This window comes from Parasteatoda tepidariorum, chromosome 2, assembly GCF_043381705.1.
Source record: "Parasteatoda tepidariorum isolate YZ-2023 chromosome 2, CAS_Ptep_4.0, whole genome shotgun sequence".
NCBI classification, from domain to species: domain Eukaryota; kingdom Metazoa; phylum Arthropoda; class Arachnida; order Araneae; family Theridiidae; genus Parasteatoda; species Parasteatoda tepidariorum.
This window is the reverse complement of record NC_092205.1, coordinates 5,931,571-5,956,683: the sequence shown is the minus strand read 5'-3', so window position 1 is coordinate 5,956,683 and position 25,113 is coordinate 5,931,571. Positions and strand designations below refer to the sequence as shown.

The 25,113-nt window shown below is 29.8% G+C and overlaps 3 protein-coding genes across 26 annotated transcripts in view; 1 reads left to right on the top strand and 2 right to left on the bottom strand.

Moving 5' to 3' along the window:
• Window positions 1–2,094, bottom strand: part of LOC107442217 (peroxisome proliferator-activated receptor gamma coactivator 1-alpha) — a 68,615-nt gene extending 66,521 nt beyond the window's left edge. For 12 of the 24 annotated variants that reach the window (XR_011636048.1, XM_043056138.2, XM_043056164.2 and 9 more), the window contains exon 1: window positions 1,648–1,849. Coding sequence is in view for 14 of the 24 variants with exons in the window: in XM_043056138.2 (XP_042912072.1) it covers window positions 1,648–1,681 (34 nt within the window). In the remaining 10 variants the exon portion in view is untranslated. The other 12 variants (XM_043056150.2, XM_071177091.1, XM_071177095.1 and 9 more) reach the window with 7 other exon arrangements.
• Window positions 2,095–2,277: 183 nt separating this feature from the next.
• LOC107442218 (grpE protein homolog, mitochondrial Roe1) lies at window positions 2,278–11,662 on the top strand. The gene is made up of 3 exons (XM_016055716.4): window positions 2,278–2,450; window positions 4,847–5,018; window positions 11,137–11,662. The coding sequence occupies exons 1-3, from the start codon at window positions 2,338–2,340 to the stop codon at window positions 11,569–11,571; spliced, it is 720 nt and encodes a 239-aa protein (XP_015911202.2). The 5' UTR covers window positions 2,278–2,337; the 3' UTR covers window positions 11,572–11,662.
• Window positions 11,663–15,535: 3,873 nt separating this feature from the next.
• LOC107442211 (Related to Sod) overlaps window positions 15,536–25,113 on the bottom strand; it is a 75,492-nt gene continuing 65,914 nt past the window's right edge. The window contains exons 9-15 of the mRNA XM_043056129.2: window positions 24,131–24,217; window positions 23,923–24,048; window positions 23,696–23,840; window positions 22,381–22,507; window positions 20,331–20,455; window positions 17,931–18,050; window positions 15,536–15,957 (exon numbers count right to left, since the gene is read on the bottom strand). Coding sequence (XP_042912063.1) covers window positions 15,866–15,957; window positions 17,931–18,050; window positions 20,331–20,455; window positions 22,381–22,507; window positions 23,696–23,840; window positions 23,923–24,048; window positions 24,131–24,217 — 822 coding nt within the window. The 3' untranslated portion in view covers window positions 15,536–15,865. The remainder of the gene's footprint in view (window positions 15,958–17,930; window positions 18,051–20,330; window positions 20,456–22,380; window positions 22,508–23,695; window positions 23,841–23,922; window positions 24,049–24,130; window positions 24,218–25,113) is intronic.

Here is a 25,113-nt window from a genome sequence, read left to right as displayed (position 1 = left end):
AACTAATTTATCAAACATTTTAAAGAGAATTCTTTTAACTTGTAATTCCTAAACAAACTATGAAATAAACAATAGGTAAATTAATATTGTTACTTTTAACTCTGAACAAACATTAAATAGGATATAGATAGAATAGCCAGAGTTCTTCCTTAAGTACTTTTAGAAGGGTGGCCTTTTACACAGTAAATGCACCCTCCTTGCCATTAAGTAAGTGCCTTTTTTTTTAATGCAAAAAAAATGCTCTTTTTTTATATTAAGTAAAAAAAAAATTGCAATAGCAGAAGGCAGGAAATTCAGATTAGCATAACTAATTATTACCATAATTATTTTTAGACGAAGTTAATATGTATAAAATATTATTCACCATATTTATTTGAGTATTCTGAATTCCATTTTTAAGGGCATTAAATATAATTTGGAAGATAAGTGTCCTTCAAAACAGAGGTGCCCTTGTTTTTGAAAAAGCACCCAGCTCTTTTTTATTTTTGGGAGATCTCCGCATTAACATTGCCTTTCAGTTTTAGCATCAAAATATTATCTATTAATTAATACTTTTTTCCAACTAAAATCTTACTTTTTTTAGTCACCTCGCAAAAATTGGCTAGCATTTTAATAATATCATAATAAAAATAGTGACAGTTCTAATAAATTCTAAAAAAAAAAATTTCAGAAGTCTAAAAAAATATGATTACACAACTACACAGTGGGTAAAACAGCTGATGTCAAAATGTTCTAAATGAAGTTTAATAAATATTGCTATGCTGCAACTTATTTTGCTTAAATTTTAATTCATTTGGGGTATATTTTGGCATTGTGATTTGTTGTGCCAACAACTGCCAAGACGCCAAATGGATTTTCACTTACAAATTTTTTAAATAAAATAAAAAAAACAAGAGGTTTGAGAGAGGTAGCTACGAGTTATACCCTTGGAGTTGGTCCCCTTCAGAGATTTTTTTTTTTTTTTTTTTTAGTTTCTTGTGGACAGCTGCCCAGAAGTTACCAAGACTTGGTGATTATTCTGCAACAAACAATCTACCCAAATTTGGTAAAATGTAAGTTAATTTTACAATACTATAGTTAGTTACAGAACTTTGTACTAGTTAATTTTACAACATGCTATTTACATTGAACTGTAAAAAAGTGAAATTATGAAAGTCCAGAAATATTTCATTCTATTATATGCAAGGAATAGTCAATGATTGTCGTTCAAAATACAAATTTTAAAATCTCTTTGACATAACAAAACCACTTTACAATAACCAAGTTGGAAAAAATATTCATCAACTATTTTAAACTAAAAACTTTTGAAATTAATGAGAATTTAAAAACTTCATTCTGAACTCCATTGTAAAGATTTTGTCAACAACAACCTTAAATATAAACAATTTGTTTACTGTGTTTTAAGTATATTTATTAGCTTCAATTCTTAATAAAAAAAGCTTAATTAAAAAGGAATTCGCAGTTTATATTGTATATTAATGAAATAGTTTGTTCAAGGTTACCATGACAATCCATTAATCACCATTCAAAATATCGCCAATTATTTTTTTTTTTAAATTTTTATTAGTTACAATAAGTACTAATAAAAAAGAAATAAATTTGTCGTAATTTTTTAGGGTTCTACAGCTATGTTATTTTGACCCTGACCTTTGGTTTGTTGATTGCAAGCATGTTGATGCATTCATGTGTAACGAAACTGATAATTACAACTGGTTACAAGTACTTCACAATATCTATTTCAATAATTCTTTGACGAACAAGTAAATCTATTCATTTTATTTTATTAATTTATTGAACAGAGGAAGTAAAGAACTTTTCCACGTGGTTGAAAAAATTAGTGTAGAACTTTCCCCCTTATATTACATAAACACAAACTTCGTAAACCTCACCTAATTTTTGAATTAACTTTAATTCAAATTACATTCATCTTTTGAATGTGACAATTATTCCAACTAAATAGTTAGATACCATTGTGCATTAATTAATATAATAAATAAATTTATATTACGAAGTTCTTTTTTTATTTTTTTAACTTCTTGTTCTTGTTGTTGTTTACGGCATCAGTTAGTGACATCATTAAGGTCAAATTAAGTTGTGTTGTTAATTTCCTTCCATAAATATTTTTTTTTAATATACTCGCAGTTATTTCAAAATTTTACATCAAATATCAAAATTAAAAATAAAGAAAACTAAGCAGATTTAAAAATTATTTTTTTAATAAATTAAAAATTGAATTCATAATATTTGTTCACGATTCGTTAAATGAAATTTGGCAATAGTCATTTGTTGACAAAAATTGCATCAGAAAGAAATTTGGATAAAAAATTCATCAAAATCATGGCATCCGTGATTGCACGTTCTACCTATTTAAGTTTTATTTTACGGTCATTTAAATCTTTTCCTAAGTATAAATTGGAGTCTCAAACAGTTCAACCTATTCGATTAAAGAGGTGAATACTTGCACAGAGTTAAATTTTCATAATCTCTAGTAAAACTCTGATTGTAGCTGAATCCCTAAAGAATTTGCCGGCAATTCTCAAGTGAATTCTTAAATACTGATCAAAACTGTTAAAAAATCTTTCTGTCTTCTTCAATAATCATTAGTTTCATTAATCTAAAGTTATTGTGTGCATTTGTTGAAAAGAAAATAGTTTTGATCGTCATTTACTAGTTCGACGATCGAAAGATTTTATTACTACTTTGACGTGCTTATTTGTGTTATAGGGTTTTTAATTTATTTTCGTATTATTCCAATTCCAGGCGCAAAGAAGAAATAATATTACCACAAGTATTACTGCAATAGGTAAAGGCGACCATAATAATTTGGTAATTGTGTGCAGCCTTTGGAAATCTAATAGTACCATTATTTGTAATAATGGGATCTAGTAGGAGATATTTCCGTATACTGATTTTCCGCACCAAGTAGTATGACATAGGTGCCCAAAGGATTTCAAACTTGCAAATTTTCTTGCAGAATTACGTACAGGTTTGCCTGGGAGTGGGTGCGAGTTGAATTCATCAAGTTGGTCTCCTTCTGTGGTGGGTTTTTTTTTTAACTTCTCTTTCTCGTAGGCCGCTTCGTGGAAGTTGCGAAAACTTTATAATTATTCTGCCGCAAGTCACAACAAGAATATCTTCCTGTGTATCGTAAATTATAAATTCATTGTAAATGATTAAAATGTTTGTATATAAGGGTACTTTTTAAATAGTTGGATGCTAGGAAATTCAACTATTTTTTTATTTGCTCTGTATTTAAAAAAAATCATGTAATATTTTTTCTTAATGTGAATGCAAAAAGTGTGATAAAGTTCCATCCTCCCTTGAAAATGTGAGAATAGTACCCATAATATTGGAATGTATATTATTTTATATGCTGATGAAAAAGAAATTATTGCATTTACAATTATACATACAGTTTTATTCAAATTGTGGGGGCACTTTTTTTGTAAACACAAATTGTTTCTGTTACTATTATTAAAAATATCTTCCAGAAAGATTTCAGTGATAGGGAGGATTTTTTCGAAAAGCTGGGGAAAAAATTAAAACTCTGTCACAGGATAGTAAAGATACGAAAATCCCTAATTTTTTATTAATAACAACAATAGAGTGTGTGAGGAAAAGGAATTAAAATAAGCATATAATAATTTAATTTAGTTGAAATGAAGAGTAAATTTATGGACTTTAATGAGATATTTAGTAGATATCATTAATTATGAGCGATACATAGTCACTTTATTATTGGATTAATGAAAATGTTGAAGGAATAGTAATATCTTATTGTTACTGGTTCTTCGCATCAATTTTCTTAATTACTAACATTTCAGATAGTGGTTTGCTCAGAAGTATTTTCCTGCTTACCTTCAAGAGTACCAGATTCTGATTTTTTTTTTTTTTTTTTAAATTTGCGTCTGTTACCAAAAGTTATTGGTAGAAGTTTTGGTGCAAATACCCATACAGAAATCTTTCTTACTTTTAATAATTACATTGTGTGCTTGTTTGTTTGTTTTTTTTACAAATTGCCTATTTAGAGCGTTTGCCTCCCAATGAGGTGAACCCGGTTCGAATCCTGGCAGTGGCTGATTGATACGAATTTCGCATCCGGCTCGCATCGACCACAGTACTGACGTAAAATATCCTCAGTGGTAGACGAATCATACGCTTGAGTCCCCTTGCCGTAAGGCTAACAGTGTGAGGTTCTCGTGGTCTTCTGTCCATGTAACGCAAGTGTGGGTTAGTTCCATCAAAAAGTTCTCCACGAAGGCAAATTTAAGCCAATACTTGATGCAGGAGTTCCCTTGTCTTCTGGATTGAGTTCAAAATTACAAGGCTACATAGTTAAAAATTAGTAGTCATGATCCCAAAAATTGGGTTGGCTGTTCAACGACTGTTATAAAATTGCCTGTTTAGTCTAGATAAAGTATATAATTAAAATCAGGGGTCTGTCTTAGTCAAATTTACTACCTTCGCAAATTCAACTTTAGGGAAATCAATACAAAAACTTTTTCCTAAAATTTTATTTTTTTACCCCTTAAGAAACGATAAATCCATATTTTTGTGTTGATTTTTTTAATATAATTTTTTTTAATTTTCACAAATCATGTCTAAATTTTCACAAAATAGGTACCTCTCAGAAAAACCTAGACAGACCCCTGAAAATATGGTTAATATTTAACATTCTTTTTTAATCCCCTGATGTTTTCCATTTCCATAATGTACCCCATTCAGCTTTTAAAGTTTTTAGCAAATTTTATTAAATTAAAGTTTTTAGCAAATATGGCATACATATTGGATATAATAAGTTTTAAAATTAAAATTTTGGTTGTATTCTCTTATTTATTTTCTACAGGACTCAAAATTATGCCTCAGCTGTTGGATTACGTCAATATTCAAATCAAGCTACTGAAGAAGCTGAAACACTTAAGGAAGGGAAAAGGGAAGAGCAGTTGCCACAAGAAAAAGAGGTTGTGAGACTTCTTGAAGAAAATGAAAAATTTGCAGAAAAGGTTAAAGATTTAGAGGTAATTGAATTTTTAATTCAGCCATCCATAACTATACTTGCTAACTTCTAAATTTTAAAACAATGAGTTAAATCAATTTAACTATTTTTCTCAGCAATGATTTGAATAATAATCTTGTCTTAAATTTTTTTATTTCAAGTTTCTTAATATTTCAATTTTTTAAATAAAAAATCCATGTAACATGCCATTTAGAATATAATTTGTTATCACATTTTTTTTTTTTTTTTTTTTTTTTTTTTTTTNTATCACATTTTTTTTTTTTTGCCCCTGTAAAGTGTAGAATTTTTTTAGATATTTTGTTTAAAATGATTAAATTTATATGTATAGTGTGCAAAAAAAGAAAGAACACCCTTAACGACTAGACCAATGAAATCAGACACTAAAATATACTTTTCCTTCTCTTAATAAACATACTTTTTTTTTTGTTGTCCTATTTGGATTCCTTACCCACAAAAAATGGGAAGTTGCTGCAATATGGAAAATAAAGTCCTAATAATTTGGTCAAAAGCCATCAAAAGTTTGGGTCCCTTAATGTAAATTTTACTTTTTGTGAATTTTGCCATTTCTCGAGAATTTTTTAATCAAACCAAAATGTATTTGAGCCCAATTTTAAAATTCATTTAAGGGCTGCCAACCGGACACCTGCACAGTACCCAGCCGATCGGTCAGCTCCACCCGTGGCATTTATTGAAAACCATTACATTTTACAAACATTACAGATGATGGCAACACAAATAATACAAGCTTGCTCCGGGAGTGTCGCCTTATAGTGCGTAAAGCCGACGACGCTCCCTTATATTGAGCAATTACAGAAATTCAAAAGAAACAGTAAAGTGGTTGTAGTTAACAAGGGATGAGTCTTGTCTCACAAAGAGAATGGTGACCACAATTTACACTGTTTAAAACATAAAACATTACATTCAAACATTGCTGTAGAAATTGACAAAATTTGTACAAATGGCAACAAACAAACCAAGGTACAAAGGTAAATCACAAATGGTTAAGTCGTGGTCAAAACAACCAGAAATTAAAACCAATAAATAAGAAACACAGGAGCAGTAAAAGAGCAAAACACTAAAAGATCGCCAAACATTGTTGGTAAACAACCAGCAAATAAAATTTATTTAACAAAAATGTAATAATTGAAACAAACTTTGAATTGTCATGTATACAAAATTTGATCGAAATCAGAAGAATGGATGTTTGACTGAATGTAAACCATAACAAGCTTCCTTAAAGCAGAAGAAATTTGAAAAACTTCTGGTGTATCACTCCGTTTATGGTATGCTTACGAGGTGATGTGTGAACTAGTTTAATATTCTAGGAAGTTTTGTTATTGTAATTTGTGTTTTAATTTTTCACATAATTTCACCATTCATAAGAGTAATTTACAAATTTTAACTGATTGTGAGCCTAAAACCAGGGTTGGCAAGGTTTAGGACAGCATGGATTAATCCACGGTTTAAACCGTCCTGTCCAAAACCCCTTTGTCCAACTGTCTTAAACTGTCCAAAACCCTTTTACTCAAATTATGTCACAATTTTATCTGAGCAATATTTAAGAGGTAAAATAAACATAGAACTAATAACATATTGATAATTAAATATACTAGAGAATATTTGTTTTTAAAAGTATAATGTTTTATTAATATTGTTTGACTCTTCAATTTAAACAAAGGAAGATTAATCAGTAATCAAGTTCAATTGGTCCTCTCATTCAATAGTTCATAACTGAAGTTTGGCCTTGCCATANCATATTTCTTAAAAAAGGAAAATTGTGAAAAAATTCTGATATAATATAAATGAATATTATTACGGAATTGCTATGAAAAATTAAAAAGAATTATTATAAAATCTGTCTGATAAGATTGTGTTTCGTTGCACATTTAATAAAAAAAAATCGCGTTTTCTGTTGAAAATTTGACAAGAATTAGTAAGAAAATTTGCAATTTTCATCGAATTTTAATGACCCAAATATTCTTATCCCCCCCCCCAAAAGAAATAAGTTAAAAAAATTAAAAATTAAATAAAAACTAAATTTTAAAAAAATTATTAGCGTATTTTAAAAATAAAGAATAAATATTACTCTGTATTCAAAACCGTTTTTTTTTTAATTAAAAATCATATATATATAAAAAAATATTATAGTATAAAATCAAAAATTTTCAGTGGCTCTTTAAAAGCGGGAAATTTTGTAAAATTGTAACTTTTGGCTCTTTCATTTCAAAAGGTTGCCGACCCCTGCCCTAGTGCCATCTGCACTTAGCTTTTCACGGTCAACCATCCATAGCTCATGTCAAATAAAATTTAAAATATATGATTTTTTTAAATTTTGATATCTTAACAGGAGTCTGTTTAGAAGAAATTTGGGTCCGTTAACGGACCCCTCACAAAATATCTTTTCATAAAAACGGACCCTTCACAAAATATTTCAACTTAAAAACAGATCTTTCACAAAATAATTTATCTTTTAATCGGACCCTTCACAAATTTGTTTATCTTCATTATTGTTTTGTTAATCGAATAAACCCTTCCCAGCAAGGGGGGAGGGAGAAAGGCAGATATAAATGAACTAAGTTTTGTCTTTGGTAGATGCTCTTCCTTTCGTCTGAAATAAATATTCTGCTGCAGCAGTGTAGGCTTAATACCGAATATTTGTATGTTGCATCTCTAATTTAGTATCAGCAATTGCTGTTTATTTTTTAAATTTAATTTTTTTAATTATAATTTTACAGTGTTGAGCATAATCTTTTGTATGTCTTTACAATTTAAAAACTCCTTGAAAACGTTTTTTGCAAAAGCAGGACCCTGGTTGAAAGAATTTGACTTAACATTTATTTTATATTCCCAAATTACAAGTAATTTTTTTCACAATTTTACAAAAACGAACCTTTCACAAAATGTCTGGACAGAGCAGACCCCTGCTTAAACTATTTGAGCAATTTTGTTCAAATTTTGTATTTTGTTGTCGAAAATTACATTTAAAATTATGAAACAATTTGTATTACGCTTTGAATTTTTTCTGACTCTTATTACATAAAATTATAAATAATTATTAAAATATTTTTTTAATGGAATAATCTTTGTATACTATGAACAAATTTAATGCAAAATTCTTTATTGTGTGCCAACATTTTTCGTTTCCCTCACTAAATTCTCGAAGTATGGGGAAATTTGAAAAAAGTAAAATTAAGATTAAGGGTTACAAACACTCAACTGTTCTGTCGACTTAAATATTGCTTACTGTTGTTGATTTCTCAGATTTTTCTCCTTCCCCCATATTGTAAGGGTCCAAATTAGTCAAAAAAATAAAAATTTTGTTTAATCAAAGAAAGTCCATTTTTGTGCTGAATTTTATAATTTAAAACATTGTCTTCTCTAGTTAATTAGCATAATGTAAGATTAGACCCTCAAACCATTAAGATTAAATCTGAGTATGTGAAAATCTGATTATTAAATCAAAATTTATTCTTAGTGTTCCTTTTTTTTTTCTTGTGCTCTGAACATTGTATTTTATTACTGGTGAGAGTTTATAATGTTCACTTTAAGGATATAGGTAAATAGGCTTTTGACATTTCTTACTGATATTTTAATTAAAAAGTATAGTTAGTTAAAAAAGACTTCAAAAATGGTTAAAAATTAAAATATGCATCTTTAATGAAATTTTTAGATTTCTTAAATAGACCATATCATAACTATTTCTTTTTCTTTTTTGCCGTTTGTTCTTAATTTTGTTGTGATTAAATGTATTATTATCTTAATGTAATCTAAAGAAATCTTATCATAACATTTTGAACATTTTTGATCAAAACAAATTTCCTTACTACTCTATGTCTGTTTTTTCATGTTATACTGTTAATTTTGTTGTGTATTTTAATTAAATGTATGTATCTCAGTTGCTAGGATAAATTCCTCTCTCATTTCTATATTATGTTTTAATTTTTCCTTTTAGGTCAGATGTTTTTATATATAAGTAATAATATGTGCAATTTTGTACCAAACTTCAGATTTCTCTTTTTGTTATTTATAATCTCTTTTTTTTAGTATTATAAAATTTAACATATTTTTCTAAACTTCTTTTAAAATGAATCTTCATTCCATTACTTAAAAAATCCCTTTTGCCCGCTATTTCAGTAATTCTGCTTAACCATCAAATATGTCAAAAATGTCAAAAAAATAAGTAAGGATGTCTGATTCTCCATCGTGAAAAAAAGAAGAAGAAAACTTTCAGCAGATTAATGTAAGAACAAAAGTAAATAAGTTTAAAAAAAAAAAAATTCTTCTGTTTTAATAGCAGAAAGGGAAAACTGAAATAGTTTTGGTTGAATTGATGCGGAAATTTCGGCTTTAATTCTTTACCAAAATATTATTACTGAATTATTACTTTTCTTTCCTAAATATTTATTATTTATGTATGTCTCCTTTAAGCATATAANTTTATTTAAACTAAAAATCAGTTACTTAACTTGTGTATAGCTTAACATGTGTGTGCTAAAAGGCTATCTTAATTTTTCTTAACTGGTATGGTCAGAATTTTGCAATGTTGTAATTACATGCACTTAAATAAAAATAGACTAAAAGTCAATCTTCAAAAATTTGACTCCAAATTTGCTAATTATTTAGTGCTGACGATATTTTAAGTTACAGACGCAGGCACAAAAATGTATGTTCTCTGACTAAATATGCCTTTTTTATTTCGATGAACATTGGAATAACCTGGTAGGTGTATGTCCAAAAGGTCATGAGTTTGAGCCCCGTCGGCCGAAGGCTTCCGTGTAGTAAATGGTGACTAATGCACATTAAATCTGTCGGGTTATTAAGTCCTCCATGTTCCAATAACAAATCATACCTCTGGGGGGGGGGGACTAAATTAAAAATTGATCATTCTCTGGTTCAGTCCGCCCTTTAAAAGGATTGTAACTTGTTTTTTGCTGAAGTTGTATTCTTGGCCAAAGATGATGTCGCTGAAAAGCCAAGAAATGCACCCTCTGCTTTAAATTAGCTTGGTCTCACCTAGCAAGGATCTGCTATTGGCAAGTGGTATTAGAAATATTTCACTTGAATATGGATTTTTGATCATCTAAGTATAAGGGATAGCCGCCATCTAGAAATTATGGTTGCAATAGTTAAACTGCCAAAAGAGGGGTTGGAAGTTTAGAGCCCTTAATGTTATTTTCACTTTTTGTGTATTTTACCATATTGCAGAAACTTAAGCAAATCCTGTTTTTCAGGAACTTTTTAGCAAATCAAAACTTTTTTGATTAAATTTTTATCAAAAGATACCATGTAAAAGATTATTTTAGTAATTATTATTTTATTTGGATAATAATGGTAAAAAAAAAATTTGTTTCATATAAATTTTCGAATCCTCTTAAACTTCATAATTTTAAATTATAAAATACTATTTCTAAAAAATTAGTCTAATAGTTCTTGAGAAATAAATATTTCAGAATATGACTATTTTGAAATTTTATAACTTAAAAACTATAATGAGCTGATATTGTTCTAATTTGTATTTCATAATTTAAAAATAACTCTTTGACCCTTTCTTGTTAACGTGGTTTGTTTATTATTATTATTGATGATGTTTGTTGTTGTTGTTTTTTATCTTTTTCTAACATTTTTATTTAATTTTCAAGCATGTTGAAAAAGAAACATTCTGCCAAAAACTCTTATTACACGCTGTTCAAATTATATAAAAACTGGTGAAGACATATGGTGACTCTGACAATTTGGATTTTTTAATGTGGCTGTGTGATAGATTATTCACTAATTTACTTTTATAACATTATAAGTTTTATCAACTAAAAACTTCTATGGACAGTTTCTCTTACCAAGTTTTTCATATTAGCATTTTTTTTTATTTACATTATAATTTAATCTTTTTTAAGTAAAATTATGTGTTACTAACATTTCATGATAATATTGATGCTTATAAAATATTATGTATTTCTGATTTATTATATCTATATACTATTACTTAATGAAATTGCTTATCAGAAAATTTTCTTCAAACACCTTTTTTTTTCATGTGCTTTTTCTATTTTTTGCAATCTTAAGCTTTTATTTCTTAAATAAACCAATCTCAATGTAAACTCATAAACTTTTTTATTTGTCAGGATAAATACAAGCGATCTTTAGCAGACAATGAGAATATCCGAACCAGGATGCGTCGAGAAATCGGGGATGCTAAACAATACGGAATTCAAAGTTTCGTAAAAGATCTTGTTGAAGTGGCTGACGTCTTAGGAAAAGCAACTGAGTCAGTTCCCAAGGAAGCTCTTTCTGAAGGTAACACTCATCTGAAAAGTTTGTTTGAAGGCCTGCAAATGACCGAAGCCCAGTTGCATTCAGTTTTGAAAAGACATGGTGTTTTCCAAATGGATCCCATCGGTGAAAAGTTTAACCCAAATCACCATGAAGCTCTTTTCGAAATGGAGGATTCCTCTAAGGAAGCAGGCACCGTGGGAGCGGTCACCAAAGTCGGTTATCGATTACATGAACGATGTGTACGTCCTGCAATGGTAGGAGTTGTAAAAGCTAGTAAATCATAAGATTTCGAATTAATATTTGTAAATTATGCCACGTAGACGTTTAACATCAACTGTGTAAATAATGTTGAACAAATTAAAATAATGTTTTCTATATAGTTTTGATTGCTTGAAATGTTGTCTGATGAATGTCTTGTCGTCTTGACCTATTTTGTTTGATTGAACATCATTTGACTGTTAACCTCAAACCTGATACTTTTAAGATATTTTATAAGGATGCTTTCCTTTACAGGTTGAAATGGAGAAATTTTGCCAGTTAAGGCTGTTTTTCAATGGCTCCGTCTTAAAATGAAATGCTTTTTTAGCGAATAATATTTTATTTTTATAAGTTTGCAACTGTTACTCATGACTGTTAGGTCAAGCCTATCTAAAGCCAGCCCTGTCTGCGCAGTTTCACATTAGGGGGGTTTAATTTCAGCGAGTGATTAAATTACTCGATAAGTCTTTATCTGACTCCACAACTATACATGTATAATGTAAAAGTTCCAAATTCACTGGCGTGTGATCCCCCTTTTTCTAAAAGACTCATTTCTTTGTTGATTAGTCAATTTTATTCACCATAATCTTTTCTTGTATGGAACTCTGAGAGAAGCATGTATTTTTGCATAGCTAACCTTAATTCATCTTTTGATGATGTCTTTGGATCATTATCTTCAATCTCTTTTGCAGTATGCTTGTTTTCATGTCCATTTTCATCTTCTAATACATTGACAAAATCTGCTATTTTTCTTTAAAGTTTTCTTTGTGGTTCTAGTCCAAGATGTAATTTTGTAATGTTCTCCTTCTTTAGATTGCATTTTAGGGGGTTTAAAAACATCAGTTCCTTGATCATCAGGTTGCAGGTAATGCGAAACAATTGCTCACTCTTCTCTGTCAAATGTATGCTGAATGCTTAGTGATGTGAGGCAGACATCAATAAGCATTTTAAAAGCGAAGAATTCTTTTTGTTTTCAAATCTCAATCTTGTGGGATTGGTGTGACAATCCCACAGTCTCTGGTGCGGAATAGCATTCCCTATTTGTGATTTAATTTTATAACATTTAAAAAGTTACACAAGTACTCCATTATCTGTCTTCATAAAAATTGAAAGTCATTCATTTATTTTCATCTTTAAAAAAATATCTCAGCAAATTGCCGATTTTTAAAAGCTTAATAACTTTTAAAATATTTAAGGTATTTTTCCGTTCTAAAGTCTGGCTAATTCTTTATGCCAAGATTGTATATAATTTAAAAAACTTTGTTCCAACTTTAAGGTATTAAGGCTTTTTAATTTTGCTTCACAAAAGTACTTTAAAAAAATACACTTAAGCAATTGTATAATAAATATTAACATATTTTTGATTACCCAACTGAAATAATATAAATATCCTAAAAATAAAGATGTTGATTTAGTTACTTATTGTAAAAGTAGATTCTCCTGAGGCTTACATCGTAAACATCGAGACCATTTAATTTTATAGTATGTTACTAAAACAGCTATTTGATTTTTGGGTAATGAAATGAATATTGAAATTTTTTAATATTTTTTATGTTTTAGTACTGATACTAACTGTAGCTACAGTTAATTATCGACTCTTTCTTTGATTAATTATGGTATTACATTTCGTGCAACTTTTTATCATTAGTTTTATTTTATATTTAAATTCAAAGAGCTGTGTATTATTAATGCTCATTCATTAGTTTTTAAAATAACAAATGAATATGCTCCTTAGAGTAAATTTTTTTTTATTAATTTTCAGCTATGCAGAAGACCATTGAGTAAAATTCAAAAATTGGTTTAAAAGTAAAGTTAAAAAAAATAATAAATAAGCATTTAAGTAGTGTTTTTGTTGACTAAATTATATAGTTAAATGAAACTTGTAATTGATTAGACTTTTATTTTCTCATTAAAAACCCTTTTGTTATTGCATATTACATGGATTTCCATAGATTTTATTAATATTATGTATTATCTTGTTGTACCCATAGATAGCATCTAACTCTCATTAGTTTCTTTTTTTTTTAATCTACAAAAAAAAATTTTATAATAAGCCTTTTTAATTTGTGAGGTAGAATGTTTCATTGACTACAATGTATACAAACAAAACAAAAAGTTAGAATAGAATTAGGCTTTAAAAACTGTAAGTGGTACTGCTATCTTCCCAACAGATTTTTACCAGAGTTATCACAATTATGATTTGAAAGATAACTACCTACTGGAAAAACCTCTGTGCAGGTTTTCCAAGTGAATTCTTAACTAGATAAATAAAAACTAGATAAACACTGTCATTGTAAAAACTTGTACCAGGATTAAACCTTTCCTACTACTGTTTGATTACAAACAGTTTATTATTATTATTTTTCTAATGATAAGGGCACCCTTCCCCCTGTTCTTGATTGCTCACCAACCCTTAAAACTGATTACACAGTTCTTCAGATTACAACAAAAAGTAAATGCAAACATTTTTGAAGCCTGTGGCTGTGTATTATCTATTTGTAGCATTTATGAAATTGTAATGTATAAATTTTATTTCCAATCGAATATCAAAGGGATAACAAAAAATCAATAAATGAGAGAGCAATACACTTGCCGTTCCTCTGGAGCTGTGGCAGCAGGGCCGGATTAACCTATAGGCACACTAGGCACGTGCCTAGGGCCTACGAAAAACTTGGGAGAAAAAAATTTTTTGTCAAAAATAGTTTAGCTTTAAAAACAACAAGTGTATTTTGCACAAAATTATGAAGATACAAATAAAAATATAATATTTTACAGTAATAAATTATTTTGCAGAATCTTATGATCTAATACAGTGATTCTCAACCTTTCTTTTGTGACGGCACAATTTTAACGATTTCGAAATTTGCAGGCACACAATTAAAAAAAATTAGTTTAAATGTTGTTTACTTACCTATAATACACTGTGTTAAATAGTTAGTGATAATTTTGAATGTGAAATAAAATAATATGTACAACAAAGCACGTTTATTAAGAGATAATTATTTCTTTCGACTAATTTTGTATTAGTTGATAAGTTATTTATTTTTTTGCTAGTTATTAATTGTTAACTTGTTTTCTATAGTTATNAAATTTTTGTGAACAAGAAAACCGAAATTATCGTACAAATCACTGTAAGCTTTATGCCTTTTAGTCATTTCTGAAATTAATAAATCTAAAATGGCGTAATACGTTTCCATACGAAGAAAATTTTAGCATATATTTTAAAAAGAGGGGAGGGCCCATAAACGGCTGTGCCTAGGGCCTATGAAAGGTATAATCTGGCTCTGTGTGGCAGTGACTATAATTTTAAGATTAAATTATTTCAAGCAGGGATGTTGGGTCGATATTTGATAGGCCTTGGCTTGGGTCAAAAAGAGAATCAGACGAGAGTGAAACTTCCCTCTTTGAAATGTACTATTTCTTGTTTATATAGCAGCAAAAAAGAATTAAAACTTTTTAATACTTTTTTTTTCAATTACATCCTTATATTTGCTTTATTAAACATAATTCTTGTAGTCTAATACAAAAAAAGATCTCCAGGAGTGCCTTGAAATGATTAGAGGCACTTCATTAGTGTTTCAAGGCACTCTCCACCTGTGGAGATACCTCTTTTTTTTGTATTAGGCTGCAAGAATTATGCTTAATAAAGCAAATATAAGGATGTAAATTGAAAAAGAAAATATTGTAAATTAAAATATAATAATAATAAATAAAAAAAATTGAACTCCTTTCCATCAACACATCAAGAAAAATATTGCAGTCAGTTAATTATAGTTATTAATGCAATATAATTTATCTTATTTTCATAATAAATGTGAATTTATATATCTGTGATTTTATGTATTTGTATTGTTAAATTAACTAGATGTTTTCTATTTCATTAACACACGTCACATTTACAATAAGTTTTCAAAATTATTGAATTTTATTAAACGAAGTTATAAATCAGTTGGATGATGTTTAATGAAAAACATTTTGAAGGCAACAACAAAGAATAAAAAAATATTTTATTAAAAAAATTGCTTTAAAACACTAAATACAAATCTTCAATAAGTACTCAACAAGCAATTAATGCAATGGATTAAAAACTCATAAAAAATGAAAATTACAAACAATGAATGCATTTGTGATGAATTTATGTACAAAGTATTTTGCGTATGAAATGTTCCTTTGGTCTGCTTTGCCTGAGTTCTTTTTTTGCAAAACAAAATTGCAAATTAATAATTTGAGCTCAATAAATATAACTCAGTTAGACAACATTTACACACTAGGCATATAATTTATCAAATGATAACTCAAAGCTGGCTTGAAATGTTCACATCACACATATCTAAAAATGAAACTTGAGAATATTCCGATAATGATCAGCATGATTGGTATGTTTGAAATGGCCGCACTACTGACATCGTTAACTGGAAATGGGGAAGAAAGAATATATCAGCATAATTATAAATAACAAACTTTTGGTACTGTTATTATAATACATTGATTGGTGTAAAAACTGGTTTGTTTTATACGGAAGTATATTGTGATTGAAATATTACAAGTAATCCATTTTTAAGATTAATTCTTCAAACCACAGTCAAGACAAAAAAGATGAACGATAATAAATAAACTTTAAATTTATTTCTTCAATATAATGCAGGGTTCTTAGTTGTCCTGATTTTCCTGATGAAAAATATTTTATCCTGATATTTGATTTTTTTTGTACGATCAGAACATCTGGTTTCTATGAAATAAGTTGTAAAAAATTACATTTAAAATTATGTAAAAATTTTCATACCTTACAATTAGAGTTTTTTCCGATTATTATTAAATGAAATGATAAATAATTTATAAAAAATTATTTTTTTGCATGGAATTATCTTTGTATAATGTGAACAAATTTCATACAAAATTCTTTATTGTGTGCTAAAGTTTTTTGACTACCTTACTAAGTTCCTGCAGAATGGGGAAATTAGAAAAAATTAAAGGGTCCAAACTTTAAGCAGCTCTCTTGACTTAACTAATTGCTTTGTGTGACTAGATTTCTCAGGTTGTCCCCCTCCCCATATTTTGCGGGTCCAAATTTGTAAAAAAAAAATTCTGTCTATTCAAAGAAAGTCCATTTTTGTAACTTAGAATAGTGTCTTCTCTAATTAATTAACATAATGTAAGATTAGACCCTCCAACCATTGACATTAAGTCTGAGTATGTAAAAATCTGATTATTAAATCAAAATTTATTCTTAGTGTTCCTTTTTTTGTGCACTAAACATAGTATTTTATCACTAGTGAGGGTTTTCAATGTTCGCTTTAATGATGTAGGTAAATAGGCTTCTTACATTTCTTACTGGCTAATTAAAAAGAAAGTACAATAAAAACGACTTCAAAAATGGTTAAAAATTAAAATTTGCATCTTTATGAAATTTTTAGATTTGCTAACCAGGCAATGTCATAAATATTTCTTTTAGTACTGTTATCGTATTACATTCATTGTGTGAAAACTGGTTGGCTTTATATGGAAGTATATTCTGATTGAAATTATAAGTAATCCATTTTTAAGATTAGTTCTTCAAACCACAGTCAAGACAAAGAGGATGAACCATAATAGATAAATTTTTAATTTTTTTAACTTCAATGTAATGCAGGGTTCTTAGTTATCCAGATTTTCGTGATAAAAAATATTTTATCCCGATATTTCTGATTTTTGCGTACGTTCAGAATCTTCCGTTTTCCACAAATACAAAATTTAAATAATCTATTTGGCGATCCAACATTATCTTATTTTGGTTAATAATGCGAGTAAAAATCATAACTATTAAATAGTTGAGGGATCTTCTAATTGTACATATAAAAAAGAATTACTTCAATGTTTCAAACTTTTAAGGAATTCAGACTTTTTATATCAAAGAAACCCTATTAGCAAGATTACATTATCTGATTTCTATGTGATGAATTCAAAGGTCGTATACTTCTTCATTATTTTCAACAAATGCAATGATAAATCTTGTAGTGTGGAGTCTTATAGTTTCACAGTTTTTTATTTGTCTCTTTCATAATCACTTTAAAAATGATTGAGCACATTTTAATTATATAGCTTTATTGGTATGATGGATTAGTTAATATATCAATATTAACTAATTGATACTGGTTATTTTTAAAATAACCAATCCACTGATAATGCTGATCTATTTACCTGTTAGCAATTTATCATTTATTTCTTGTTAAAAGCTTTTAAAAAAATTTACTATAATTAAAATTACATGTTGTTAAATTTTGTTAATAATCATGAAAATTTGTATGTTGACAGGCAAGATGTAGCTTAGGTAGATAGTGGGATATATGTAGATAGGGGAATTTTATGTAAGAGTTATTTTGAGAAGATTCAAACTTCAAATACTCACGATTGCGACAGGGTTTGTAGTATGTTTCAATGACTTTTAATCCAAGTCTAGTGTTTCTTCGTACGCTACCTAGATTGATGAGATTGCTAAATTCTATTTGATGGCGATGAGCATCAGGACCTGCAAACAAGACAAAAGAAAAAAAATCAGTATTTTTTAACAAATAATAGTTTATAAGTAAAACTATATTAACAGTAATAAAGATCCGGTAATTTTTTCTAAGGAAACTTATATATTTTAACAACAATAACAATTTTAACGTTTAATACAGTGTTAGCTCTGCTTTAGAGCTTGCTTATAAATTTGCATCACTTAGATTTTTCTTTATTTAGCTATTCTTTATTCATTTATCCACTTCTACCTTTTTCTAAAAATACATTTATCCCCAATTATCTCTTTTTTTTTTCACCTAAAAGCTTATGGTGAATAAATGTGTTTTAGAATCGAAACTTCCTGAATTGTGGCATCTTATACTTAATCGTGCAATGGGCAGCACTTATGAATCTAATAATTATTTCTAACAATTGTGTTTTGACGCCTGACTGTTTCTCCTGGCAATCAAACCTGTTTTGATGTTTTCTGTCCTCACTCCATCACTAGTGATTGGTTACACTTCGTTAGAGTTTTTGTCTTTCCCTCATTTCAAATATTTATTTGTGATCCTTAAAATGCATACTTTTTACTTTAGTTTTTACATTTACGAAGATTTTTAAAAGTATATATTTAGGGCATTGATAACAGAACACCCTATATAATTTTTTTCTAAAAACAAATTGTGGGTGTTCCTTTTCATAATGAAAGTCTCAGTCTTTACCTCATCCAGTGATGCTTAAAAATGTTTTACTAAAATGTGTTGTTCTTGGCACTTTTATCAAGATTTAAAAGTTTCAATGTGCACACATTTCAACTAATTAAAAACAATCTAGGCCGGGATAGCCTGGTTGGAAGGGCGCTGTTCCCCTGTCCGAGAGTTTGTGGGTTCGAACCCCGCCGGCCGAAGTCTCCCCGTGTGGTAAAGTGACTGATGCACGTTTAATCTGTCGAGTCGCAAAAGTCCTCCATGTTCCCATGACAAATCAACACCTCTGGGGGTACTGAATTGGAGATCGATCGTTCACTGATTCAGGTAAAAATTTTGATCTGCGGATATATGAATGAATCAGCCCTATAAACAGGTGCGACGTATGGTGTGGATGAAGTCGAATTCTTGGCCATAGATGGCTCCACTGGAAAACAAGAACAATCGCACCCCCTCTGCCTAAACAGGCATATGTCAACAAAAACAAAGTGCTTAACATATGGTTTAACCACTATTACATATGAGTTTCTGAAAAGAATGCAACCATAGCTGTGAACTTTTACGATTTCTGCTATATATTTTTATGGTAGAAGCTGAAAAGCAGTGTAAAACCATTAATGTTCTTTCGGAGTTCTTATGTATGCTTTTTAAACTCTTTATGTTGTAGTGGTTAAAATAGTTTCAAATCAAAATTAGATTAATATATTCAAGGATAAAATTGGCTGCCATTAGAAAATATCCTTTAGAAAGACTAACAGATATGAATGTAACAAAACTGCGCACAACCTTCTTCCGACCTCTCTTCTGATTGAAGCATTTAATGGATAATTTTTAAAGGGTCAGAAATTTAAATTCTCCGGGTGTGAGGTAGTAAGTTCATTCACAGAAAGTAAAGTTTTTGTTTGATTTGTTAACTTAATTGTAGAACTCAATGAAAAAAGATACTTAGTAAATCTTAAAAGAAGAATTTTTCTGTATTAAAAAATCGTAAGTGCCGCTTTTTTGGGTATTCAACTTTACACTTTGTTTCGCTGTGCGGAAACTATAGAACTTAAAACCTTGAAATTATGAAGGTGTGTTGAAAAATGTAATATAAAATAGAGTAATATGGAATAATGTAAAAGCACAATAGAATATAAAAAAATTAAAATTCGATTATAAATTCAAAACTATGTACAAACTCGAAATTATTATTAACAACAAGATAGAGCTCTTTAGCATACTGCAAACATTGTCCAATGTCTTGGCTGATATTCTATAAAAAGATGAAATGATCCCCAAGCTTTTTAAATCTTATTCCATGAATTTTTCTTTTTTTTTGTTTGGGAGAACATGTTATGAAAACTAAATGTTGTTACATACTAAAATATTCACGAACGAGAGCGAATCTGGAAAGAAATTCCAAATCTTAAGGTATTTTGCTTGCAAACTAAAAAGTAGAATCATACCAACTCGCTTTCTACAGTGATTTTGTGCCCAAAGCTGTTTCTTTTGCTGCAATTAAACTTAAAATACTTTTAACCTTTCCATTGAAATCTTTGTTTAAAAACCGTATTAGAAGGCATTTCTAGATATTGAAGATCAATTTAATGTTTTCTTACCATAGAAATGAATGGTCAATTGAATGCATTGTCCATCTAAAATCTCTCTTTGTGATTGGGTGTCTTGCACTACCAGCCAATCTCTGGCATCTAATAAATCTCTCATGTGATTCATAAACCTTTGCCTACAAAAAAAAGAGAGTGTTTTATTAATCAGCTTGTTATATCATAGGTAGTTGAGACTTTATAAATTTATCCTAAAGCAGTAACATCTCAACTAATTAAATCATTTGCCACATATACTAATGCTTCATATGAATGAATTGTGATTTGACCGAATATTCAGTCAAATACTGTTCATTCTGAGGCAGAATGGCACAAAAAAAAAATTATAAATATTTTTTCTACTAAGTAAATTTAGTAATTATTGAAAATTAATAAAAACAGTTAATAGTATGTTAAAAAAAATTCTATATTCTTGTTATATTTGTAATGCAGTATTATATCATGACGCCCGGGTCGCTGAGTGGTTGCGCTCACGTGCTACAGATCCTAGGTTCGATCCTCGGGTCGGGCAAAGTTATCTCCTTTCATCCCTTCAGTAGGTCGATAAAATGAGTACCAAGTATGCTTGGGAACTAAAACCTGGAGGTTCCACGTTTGGTTGACCACCCAACCGGAACATCTGCTCCTGCACCCCAAGGTCAAGAAAACTGATATGGGCACAGTAGGCTTTTGCCCCCTATGGGCTGTCGCGCCACTGAGTTTAGTACTCAAAAATCACTAAGACATCCCAGGTCCTCGCACCTTTGTTTACCTCAGGATTATAACCCACCCTTTCGATCACTATTTTCATCCAGAATTGTAAAAATAAAACAACCAGCATTCTCATTTTTAAAAGTGGTTATTGTACAATGCCTAATGTACAAATGATCAATTACGCAATTTCTACCATGACTTGGGCTCCTACTGGTCAGGGAAAACCTGGAATATTATTTTGAGTCTAAAAATCAAGGAAAGTTACAATTTTTTACAAAAACCTGAAAAATTCCTTTATCATATCTGGAAAATGACCAGTCTTAAAATTTTCAGTAACAGTGATCAATTATTGAGATTTGAGTTAAATAATTCTGACATCTAATACAATAATTTATTTTAAAAATGTCACATTCTAGTCAAACTTGCATGTTTCTATCCTCATTCATAATTTTTTTTTTTTGCTCACAAAATCTAATGTTAGACATTGCAAATGAAAAAAAAAAAAAGAGATGAAAGATTGCAAGGTACATAGATAAAATATGATCTAGATTTTGGCTGAAGTTTTCGGAAAAGTCGGGGATTTTTTTTTTCTTTCGAAAATTGAGCGGGAACCATGCATAATTTTAAAGAGACTTATTATGTAGGTAAAATTCTAAATTTATATTAATATAAAGAAAATACACCGTAATCGGACATATAACTACGATGTAATTGAAACTTATATTATCAGGGTTGATTCTGCTCCGGAAAAAATCCGGATTTTCCGCTAACCGTGATCCGGAGATCGAAGGTTCAGACGTTTCAAAAAATCATTGATCACAAAAGTTTCCGGAAATCAAATTTTCAAAAGTGGAACTTAAAAACACAGTTTATTTTATTTGTTTGTAAGGGAGAGAGAAATACTTTATAAGCTTATATTCAAGATTAATATTAATTTTTTATCAGTAAATAGTTATTATAATCATAAACTCAAGAAAGAAAGACATATTTGTAAATTTCAATTACTTCTCCATGTCATCATTGGTATGTGTAAATTGTATAGGTATGTGTAAAATTTTNAATTTTTTATCAGTAAATAGTTGTTATAATCATAAACTCAAGAAAGAAAGACATATTTGTAAATTTCAATTACTTCTCCAGGTCATCGTATGTGTAAATTGTATAGGTATGTGTAAAATTTTAAATATATTCTAAATAAACTAAGAAATATTGAGAAAAAGAAAAAAACCTTGTTTAAATTTTTTTCGATTTAATTTTTTTTTTTTTTTTAACTCAAGAAATTTTTCGGAATTTTGACTTGGGCTCACAATCACCCCAGTATTATAGAAAGTTCAATAAATTATTTACTTACACTGTGAATCCTGGAATTTTTTTGACAGTTATGTGACGAATAAGATGAATATCTGGCAGAATATTTGCACAAGCTAACTTGTTCTGAGAGCCATCCTTTGCGAAAATTATAATGGAACGACCCATAACTGTAATAAAAGAATTTAAATTACGTAAAGAAAACGATATGTTAAGGGAGCAATAAAGTTCACAGAATTGCGAACTTTTTCAGAATTAAGGAGGAAGTTCAGATAAAAGGAAACAGCACTATTTTATAGTAAATATGTGGATCATTTTCAAATATTAATTTTACAAAAATTCATCTAGTTGTGAAAATTGTTATTATATGTAATATACAGCACAAGCTATTTTAATTTACAGTTTGAAAATTACTTTTGAGTAAAAATCAACCCATATGACGTGACATTGATTTGAACTCTCTTCTTCCATTTTAAGAAATATAGTTTGGCAGAGGATAGAGCGTTCGCTTTCTAATAAAGTGGGCCGGGTTCGAATCTAAGCGATGGCTGGTCGATACGAATTCCGCACCGACCACAGTGCTGATTTAAAATATCCTCAGTAGTAGACGGATCATGGATTAGAGTCTCCTTACCATCGTGCTGACCGTGGGAGGTGTTTGTGGTTTTCCTCTCCATATAACGCAACTGCGGGTTATTTCATCAAAAAGTTCTCCCCAAAGGCAAATTTCTCACAATATTTGATCCAGGAGTTTCCTTGTTTTCATGATTGGGTTCAAAATTACATGGCTACAGAGTTGAACATTGGTAGTCGTAAACTCAAAATTGGGTCCTCTGTTCACCGATGGTCATAAAATAAAATTTAGTTAGGCCATGGTAGCTCAGGGGATAGAGCATTCGCCTTCCAATGAGTTGAACCGGGTTCGAATCCCAGCGATGGCTGGTCGGTACGAATTCCGCACCCGGCTCGAACCGACCACATTGGTAAACGGATCATGGGTTAGTGTCTCCTTGCCCTCTGGCTAACTGTAGGAGGTTTTCGTGGTTTTCCTGTCCACATACCCAAATACAGGTTAGTTCCATCAAAAAGTCTTCCACGAAGGGAAATTTCACTCAATATTTGGTCTAGCAGTTCCCATCTCTTCTGGGTTGGGTTCAAAATTACAAAGCTATGGAGTTAAACTTTAGCAGTCGTAAACCCAAAAACTGAATTGGCTATTCAACGACGGTTATCAAATGAAATATAGTTTGGCTCTAGAAAGAGATTTTGTAAAAATTAAGCGGCCCCAACCGACACATAAGACTTTTCATTTTATGTGAAAATGTATATGATGATTCAAAGGAATATTTGCTACGTACCTGAGAAATTTCCAACCAAAGGAAGATTTACGTCTGTGAAAACTCTCCTTCCAGTACCAATCTCTAAAGTTCCATGCCGGCCAGAAAGGTCACCCATCTCACATCTGAAAGGATTATCGATGCCACACTCCGACTTGTAATAGTCCTAGAGGAAAGAAAAAAAATCCTTCATTAGATTTGCAAAACAATGAAGTTTTGAAAACAACTATTTATCCTATGAAGCTTACATCATCCGATTTCACTATGTATGGATTCCAACGATATCCAGATGATATGCAACGAACATTCTCCACTCTTTCTACAGCATCGTGAGCTACTTGATTTACGTAGACAGCCCATTCATGATTCTTTGACTAGAGAGAAAACTTTACATTGAATATGCATATTCATACAATTTTGAATACATAAACACTGCATAAAATTTCAGATGCCTACCACATTCTTGTTGTGAGCACCCGGATGTCTCAAATCTATCTCAATCCAGGTATCTCCTCGCCCGCCATCAGCGTATTCCAATTGCCGCTGAAATGACGAAGTTTAAACTTATAAAAAAGTTTTAAAATTGCTGATTCTTTATAAATATAAGTTATTTCCTACGCACACCATTTTACATAGTAAAAAACAAATGAAACATTCCATCTTAATAACTTATAATCAAATTCAGATGTCTTTATGCACTTGGCTGCCATTTTCATGTTTGTTACTACATTGAAACCATTTTTATGATAATTGGAGGCAGGTGTTAACTTCGTAATAATGAAGACATAATTATTATACAAATTAAAACTTTATTTAGTTAGAATCCTGTAATTGCATGTACTGAGCATATGCGTAATCCATGAGGGAAGGGAGTGGAAATCACTTCACTTTCGTTTATCTAGTCTGGTGTTGCCAAATTCATGACATTACATTGTTCCGATAGTGAATTTGGAATAAGCTCAATAACGCAAACTAAACTTCAAGAATAAACGCGTTAAATATAATTTGGCCTAAATTTTCAAAATGTGACAGTTTGCTAGTAAAATGAATTACTCATCTCGAATCTATAAAAACAGGGTACATGCATAACCATGTGGCTTTAATTAGATTTAAATTGGATACCAGTAAGTGACGTCATGTGCGTGTGTCGAACCAGATTGGTTTCCGAATCGACACATGCCATGATTTACCTACGATGACGTCACTTACAGGTATCCAATTCATAACGCGAATGAAGCGGAACGACATAACTATTTTTGTTTTGAATGTTTGTCTCACAGGTGAAACGATTTCGGAAACAAGGAAAACGGTTCAACCGGTTCTATTACGTAACGAGCTTTGCTCTGTGTATTTATGAGGAAGGGAAAACCTCTTCACACCCGGTTTTTGTTTGTATTAAGAACAAAGATGAGGCTTTTATGAGGAAAATATTGACGCTT